At 37.0% G+C, this 8,333-nt stretch overlaps 2 protein-coding genes across 2 annotated transcripts in view; one reads left to right on the forward strand and one right to left on the reverse strand.

Annotated features, from left to right (window-relative positions):
- The window catches only part of LOC107573035 (speckle-type POZ protein-like B), a 7,933-nt gene extending 6,776 nt beyond the window's left edge, over positions 1-1,157 (forward strand). The window contains exon 9 of the mRNA XM_016259505.1: positions 194-1,157. Coding sequence (XP_016114991.1) covers positions 194-338 — 145 coding nt within the window. The 3' untranslated portion in view covers positions 339-1,157. The remainder of the gene's footprint in view (positions 1-193) is intronic.
- Positions 1,158-2,415: 1,258 nt separating this feature from the next.
- On the reverse strand, positions 2,416-7,172 carry LOC107572939 (neurexophilin-2-like). Its single transcript, XM_016259411.1, has 3 exons — positions 7,044-7,172; positions 6,332-6,453; positions 2,416-3,645 (listed from the first exon to the last, which is right to left on the reverse strand). Exons 2-3 carry the CDS (start codon positions 6,380-6,382, stop codon positions 2,899-2,901), a joined length of 798 nt encoding a protein of 265 aa, XP_016114897.1. The 5' UTR covers positions 6,383-6,453; positions 7,044-7,172; the 3' UTR covers positions 2,416-2,898.
- Positions 7,173-8,333: the final 1,161 nt, after the last annotated feature.

Below are 8,333 nucleotides of genomic sequence, written 5' to 3' on the forward strand. Positions count from 1 at the left end.
TTTTACAAGCCACATGCCACAGATGCTGTGGATAGAGCTTAACTTGTTTTGAACCCAGAACATTCCTTTAATTAGCATGATTTCCCTGAATTAATAAAAATCCCAGATTATATTTACTCATTTCATCAGCGTGTGACGGATGTTATGTCATTTATAGATCGTAACCTTCAGGCTTGTTTTTGCTCATTCGCAGTCATGCCGCAGACATTATGGAGACCGCAGGCTGGAAAGCGATGATTCAGTCCCATCCTCACTTAGTGGCCGAGGCATTCCGGGCTCTCGCTTCAGCCCAGTGCACCCCTTTTGGTCTGCCTAGGAAACGGCTAAAACAGTCCTGACCTTTGCCCTCACAGACTGCTTAGAACAAAACGCATGAGGAGGCAACTACCCCACAGAGCCCGATTTCCCCCTCCTTTTTGCCCCCCTCTTCACTCACCCGTCGCCCTTACCAGAGACCGGATAGAGGAGCTAGTTCAAACCACAGTGCTCAAAAAGAAATGGACTTCGCCATGCTGTTTACTTTGGGCATCATTTCAAAAAATGGCCTTAAAGGATCTGCCCCTTCGCTCCTTGGTGTCTCTACTTGTAGCTACGTGCCTGCTGCGACTGATCCCAGACCTGTCTGGACTGCACTAGCTCCCACATAATGCAGTAGTTTTAACATGGTGGTGTTTAGGACCTTATATGTTACATGTTCTTGAGGGGTGAAGGTTGCATTAGGCCTTCTTGTGAACTTGTGGTCTGACATTTCCAAAAAACTAACAACACAAGTGTACACTCACTAAACGCATACCCACGCACACGCATCGAGTGCAAAGATCATCTCCACTGACACTTTTAAAGTGATGATGTTGCTGGCAGAATGTCTCATTGTATGTCTATCATCATTAAAATTGGCGTAAGTATTAACTGAGGTTGTGCTGTAGAATACTTGGTGAAATGTGATAATTCACATTATGAGTATTACACGGCTAAAGACGTCGATATTTTGCACCAACTTAAACTAATGGTAAATATGAAGATTTGTTTACCGTGTTGTTTACAGAACTTGTTTTCCCCTTTTTCGCAGTTAGTTTTGACTTTAGTTGAAGTTATTTTCCATGGTTTAACATACTCTATGGATCAGGAGAGTTCTTTGTGTTTGAAAAAAAAATTTATTGTGGTTCAAAAGAAGTTTGATTTATTGCTTTGGAAATAAAATGGTGAAAAAATGTCCTGGTCTTACCGTGATATTTTTTTCCTCCTTTTCTTTATTCATGTTTTTTTTTTCATCTGTCTCTAAAAACAGCTTACCTTTTTGCCTGATGTCACCAAATCCTCTTCTTTGAACAGCCATATAGATCAGATTTCATGACCCATAAAAAAGAAAACAACAAAGCCAAATAACAAAAGAATCATGTTGACTTAAACATTTAAAATGCACTTAATATTAAATTGGTTGTTCAGCAAAATGTTTTGAGAAAAATAATTAGTGATTCTTCCCTGCATGGAAAGTTGATCAAAATGACTATTTAAATATTGTCTATTTAAAATATTTTTATTGGCACAATTTTCCAATCAAAAGCCTTTAGTTAGCTTTCAGTTGGCAGACGATTATATTAAAGGGAAAAAATATATATTACAATTCTGTCCCAATTGTAATGGTTTTAGCTTGATTTTGTTTTTGACGGCAAGTTTGGAATCTTTTGAAAGTTTCAGAATATCAGTACCTTTAAAAACTCTCCTGTCAAACCATGTGTGGAGCTGTATGATCTTTACGGTACACTAGCATGTTGCAAACTTAATTGCTTTGGTCTGTGGCTTCTAAAATCATTTGAATGAACTTCTATAAATCTTCTCTACTTTTTTAGTCTTTAAACATCTGGAGATGACTTACGCTGAGATCAAAGCCAGCGAGCTGCAAATCCTCAAAAGCCCTGCTCATCAAGCAATGAGATTACAGACTCTCACCGACGTGTACATTTTTCATATTAGAGTTTGTGCATATGATCAGACCTTTGTGAATGAAACCATTTTTTTCTGCTGATGTGAGAATGTCATATTTGTTTTCATTGGGCAGAATTTACAGAAGTTAATGGCTGTTCTGCAATGAGACTCTTCTGGTAGAGTCAGAGGGATACTGAAGATTTTGTTACAAACGTGGTACAGTTTACTGCTCAAGCTTTGTCTGACTTTTTTTTGTTTGATTGCATCATCTGTGCAAGGATTTTTATCCAACTTGTGAAGTTGTACACCAAAAATCTGCTGACAGTCTTTGAGTCAAAGAAAAACTACACAAGGGAGCATTCTGGAAATTAAAATTTTGTATTTTCTTTAATAACTGAAACAAAATACAAAAAAACTGAGGAGCACATTATGGCTTTAACATTAATCTGAGTTATTGACAACGTTTCTGTGAACACAAAAATATGTTGGCATGAAAAGGAGGGCATCACAAATGGCTGCAATACAAGATGTTTTACATTGTTCTGTTATTGAATTCCAGCTTATGTTGATTGGGAAATTTGTTTAGGATCTTTTAAAACGTCACTGATGACATCACAAGAGTCACTGAGAAAGGGTCAGGGGTCACTGTGGAAACCATAGATGTGTTGGTCTTGTCCAATCTAAATGTCAACCACACGAACCAGGTCTTGAGCCTGGATTCACCCAAAAATATAACCATTTCTCATTCACTCATCCTCATTTTGTTCCAGACATTTTTCTGTGGAAAATTAATTTTTTTGGTGAACTATTCCTGTCATCGACTGCCCTAGGAGGACAAGCAAGATATAATCATCTGACCTTGCTTCCATTTTTCCGGTTCTTTATGGAACAGAAGAAGGAAACTACAGACTAGAGAGGCTGTAACAATGAGATGACACCTCAGTTACCTTAACACATCCAATCTAGGCTGTGCTATCCCACAGAGGTATAGGGAGTGTCACTGTGGTAGTTGTAATCTGGGCAGACCTTCTGTACTAGCTTGTAGTCAGCACTGAAGAAGTCAATGTAGATGCAGATGACCTTGAAGGGCTTGGAGCAAAGCCAAGACACGTGGCTTTGGGTCTGTTCCTGGAAACATACCCTGTTTGGGAAGTCGCTGCAAACGGACGTCCTCTTGCTGCGGTCCGTCTTCTCGTATTCCACTCGACAATTGAAGGCCTTATTGTCTTTGGGTACCTCTATGGTCTCCTGTTGAGTGATCTCAAAATCGACAGCCTTGGAGGGCGGAACCAGGCTGACAGACACGTTGCCCAGGCCGGTGGAGTTGTGGCGGAAATAGACGCTAAAGGTTCCGTTGCCATGGTCAACGATTTTCCCAGTAATGAGAAGGTTTAGCTTGACCGTTTTAATGTTCGAATGGAAGTCGCCCCAGCCAAACATCTTCTTAAACTTGCCTGTTTTCACATAGGGGCGACGTTTGGCCCTCGAGAGGGTTCCTTCGGTATCAGTGTGGTTGGATAACCAAGCCCACAGATCCAGTGCCCCGGGATCCGGAGCACTTTCACGGCTCTGGCTGTTAGATTGGGACGTGTGGGAGAAAAGCCGCAGGGATTTGAGAAACCCTGAACGAGAGCCGTAAGGAGAGACACTTTCCTCCTTATCGCTCTCTTCCCAACCCAGAGGAGACACAGCTGCTCTGAGCTCTGCTCCACATGTCACCTTCAAAGACAAAACCAGGAAGAGAAATGTTAAACGAAGAGGTTGTAGATGCTAATGTATCTTAAGAAAACTAAAGATCCAATCCAGTCCAGTGGACAAACATAAAGGTTTTTCCCAAAGACATTCAAAAACTACTCTACTTCCATATTTCTGCAGAACTTTTATCTATTGAGTTTTAACTGTGCAAATAAAAAGACATTTCAGACACACTTTGGGATTTCTATGATCATTACACTAGTGGAACCCTTCGGAGAACTGCTAGGATACCTTCTGAAGGTGCTTCAGATATACTAGTGTGTACACAAGGAACTTTCTCTTATGATGGGGTTGCTGGAGTTTCCACACTCAAAGTTCTTTACTGACATTTATGATTCCATGAAGAACCTTTAATATTCATGGAATCTTTCCATTCCACAAAAGCCTCTTTATAGTGGATTTTTCAATTGTTCTTCACTAAGAAAAATGGACGCTGATAAGTTCTTATTCTATAACATCGCTATGAAAGCTTTACTTTTAAGAGTGCAATATAAGAGTTCTTGCAGGAACTAATTTCCATTTTGAATGTTCTTCAGAGAACTTCCCTTTTAGAAAGGGTGCCTAGAGGTTCTCCAGAGGGTTCTACCAGCAATCTAAGAAACCCTACATAATGCCTCAAGCATATTTACATGAAAAGTGGTCAATCCATACCACTGTTAAAATGAGAAGATGCTTGAGGCACCATCCTGTCAAACCAGAAAAATGCTCTAGGAAATTTTTTAGGTCGCCTCAAATACCTAGACCACAAATGTGTACTAAGAATGAGTTGCCTTTAAGCATAAAATATTTAGAGTTAGTGAACACTTATATTAGGTTATTAAGGTTTTAAGAATTCTCCAAATTCCAAACACTGATGTGCATGTCCACATTTACACCTCACATGTGAAATTATAAATGAATAATTACTACAGTATAACATGAATAACATTCCAGCTAGTTTAGAGGCGAAATCAAAGGAGATGCACCACTACATAAATAATCAAAACATAAAAAGGGGATGGGAAACTGAAAGCTGCATGAGACAGCCCTGTTTTAAATGATGCAAACAGGATGTAACATCTCCGAAGTATGAAACTGTTCACTGCAATGCAAGTTTACTACTGACACAATAAACACTATCTACCTCAAGCCTAAGCCTGAAACCCACAGTCACACACCCAGCAAAACTGGTTCCTAAAACACACCCACGACTCCTGCTAGCTTTTTTTAGTCTGGAGTTTCATATTATTACTACAGCCAATCAATGTGATTGCTTTGTTTTGCACTGCAGAAATGGTGAAATATGAATGAACGGAAAACAGCAGAGGAAAGACCAAAGGAGCAAGATCAGGGAGGAGCTGCCCTACTCTCATTCTCGCCATCTTTCAACGAAGCTCAAAAGCCTCTCACATATACTTTCAAAGGCACAAATTGATAGAACGAAAGAGTGTATATGTCCCAAAGGCTGTTTAGTCCCCACCTCCCCAAGTCTCAGCTTTCTCCATCATTTCCCTTTCATTTTCATTTTCAAAAATAAAAAAACCAAGGGGGTACATATTTAGGAGACACAGATAATTTGTGCGTTCACTTCATAATTCAAACCCGCGATGGTGAATGAGAAATAAAACATTCAGTGCATGAAAATCTGCTGTTTGTTCATTTCAGTATCTTGCAAATTCATGATCCACAGAACAAAACAACTACCAACATCCTCTGGAGAGACATGAAACGCCAAATGTATAAAACGAAAAAGAAAAGAAAAAATTAAGCAGAGCAAAAACAGGTTACTTTGATCAATCGTAATAAATCTGTGGAATAAATTAAACTGAAAATAAAATATGATGGGGGGGGGGGGACTTACAAAAAAACACGCATTTATTTATTTTTATTTATTTATAAATTAAGAGATTAGGGACTGAAATAAATACATTTTATTACAGTTCAAGGATGGAAATAAATTAAGGGAAAAAAGAACTAACGATAAAAATCAGACTTTGTGATTGCAGTGAAAACAAACTCTCTTGAGAGAGGATTTAGGGCTGAGCCATCATCCACAGGTTGTCATTTCATCTTCATCTGGCTTAAACTGGTTTCTGGGATCAAGTCTTAAACGGTATGTTGGGTTTGTGAAGTCAATTCATATGCATTCAAATTAATATTTGGAAATAAAAACACAATCACACACACACACTTTGTTCTCCTTTGAGAAATAAGCAAACTGATGGATTAAAGCCCTGCGGAAACTGGATTATTCAAAGATTTACAGAGGAAATGAGACAAAAAGCCACGGCATATTCTAAAAGCATATTTGGATTATACAAAGAGTTTTGTCTCTTTCAAAAAAATTTTAATATAATATAATGTATTATTTAAAAAAAATAAAATAAAACTCATGTTTCGCAAATACAATACTTAAAAAAAAAATAACGACAATGAAGACGACTGGTTATTATAGAGATAAGTATTAGTTACAGCAATAATAATAATAATAATAATAATAATAATATACAGTGTCTTTTTCCATCTTTCACCAGTAATACACCCTGGGAGAAGAAAAGGTTAATTCGCTTAATTAAATAAATACTGCAAACGAAAATACTGCAGTAGTCACATTTAAAACACAATAAAACAAACTTTGCTTTAACTAAAATAATTAAAATAAAATTCATACCATGTGCAAGCAGAGCATAAGCAGGGCAGAGTAACACTGACACATCCTCATGTGTTTTTTGAGTCCAGATCTGGCTTATTAAAGATCAGGTCGACTCGTGGCAAGGTCTTCTGTCAGTATTCCTAAAAACACAAAAGCTGTCATGCTTGAAGATATGAGGAAATACATGAAATTAGTGTTAAGAAAAAACAAATAACAAGAAAATGGGCAAACTTTACATTTGCATTAACGGTATAATCATGTTAGCAAATAACAGGTTGAAACGTACATGAATGTATACAAGAAAGTATATAAAACTGGTCAAGTTTACTGGCTTAATTAGGCTTCTACCATTTTATTAACCTTTTAACTTTTCTTGCAGATTCTGTAGTGTGAAAAATAAATGTTAAAAATTACAAACACACCATGTAGACTCTAATTAAATGAAGTTTGATGTTGTTTAAATTGGTTTGAAATGAAGTATAAAATGACACTGCAGGAAACTGCTGTCACAGCTTGAAATGTCAAGTACCCGACAATATTGTCAGCACTGAGAAATACTGTATTAAATGAACACGCAATTATTTTGTGAAGAGGATTATAGTTATTCTTTGTTATATAAATTCATTCACCAGGGGTAACAAACTAAGCAATGCAAAAGAGTTACCAAATAAATAAACAAATAGAAAATTGTTTAATATTAATAACAATAATTAGTTTCAGAATAACTCACCCTTTTACTGTAGAGTTGGATCCATACATCTCTGTGCGGTGAGCATCCTTACAGTGTAGTTATCGTAGTGCTTAAAGAGATGAAGACAAATATCACTCCTCAACAGTCCAAACTCAAAGTGACCAGCAATAAAAACTTCTTTGCATTTGATTAAAACAATATAATCTTCATCTTTACTCAGCGAGGCTCGTGTCCAGCTGCATTAAATCCTCTTAGCTCTGCTCATCTGGCTGCATGCCTTTCCACTGCAACACTCACATATCCTAACACGATTATGTTTGGATGCGATTGTCCATCCAAAAGAAAAAATATATAATAATAAAACTGCTCTCTAAGCAGTCCCCTAGGTAAAAGTCCAGTTTTGCTGCATCCTTGCCCGCTCGCTCTTCATAAACTGATGTTGTGTGATGGATCAGTGCGCTTTTGGGTTGTGGCAGTGGAGTCACTGAGCCCAACCCCTCAACATCAGCACCAATAACAGCACACATCACGTTTTAAAGCTTTTTTAATGTATGTAAAGTCATTTAAAACCACTATGTGTTAACTTGGTGCTAAGAAGTACTTTGATGGCTCATAAAACAGCAGAAGACTTGCCTTGCGGGCAGAGTTTATATTGTTGTGTCAAAAGTACTATTCAGAAGCATTTTTGCACTTTTATCATCATGAAACTCTGCAAAAAATAAAGCACACTTTATGTAAATATAACAGTTAATAATTAATAGTTAATATTGGAATAGTTATCGGCTAGTCTAATGACAGTGAATGTTTCTCAGGGTGGCATGGTAATAAAAAGCTAATGAAACTTTAACCCAAATATAAAAAATAAAATTTAACCGACATTTATCTTATCCTACATAGTGTGCAACTGGGGCTTCTTTTTGATCTTTGACCATGATCTTTTTCTGCCAACCAAGGGTGAAAAAACTGGTCGGCTTCTTAGTAAGCAAAGCAATTTGACATTATTCAAAGCAAGGACAAAACATTATGCTAGTTCTACCATTCCTTTTGGTGTTAAGACTGTTCAATGAATGTAATGTGGATGCTTAGGGTCCTTTTTACAGTTGTATTTGTACGTTTTAAAACTTTTTATGCTTATGTGCATGTGTTAATAGATGTATATTTTTCTTATGTATATCGTTTTTGAGTAGTATTATTGAATTTGTTTTGAAAATGTAGTTTTTATATTTCTCTGGTATCTTTGTATTTTATGTTTTTTCCTTGCGATTTTATCTTTCAATGTATTTCCTGCTATAATTCAATCTCAGTATTGCTAAGCAGAAAAGTAAATAA

This window comes from Sinocyclocheilus grahami, unplaced genomic scaffold (assembly GCF_001515645.1).
Source record: "Sinocyclocheilus grahami isolate Dianchi unplaced genomic scaffold, SAMN03320097.WGS_v1.1 scaffold3.1, whole genome shotgun sequence".
NCBI classification, from domain to species: domain Eukaryota; kingdom Metazoa; phylum Chordata; class Actinopteri; order Cypriniformes; family Cyprinidae; genus Sinocyclocheilus; species Sinocyclocheilus grahami.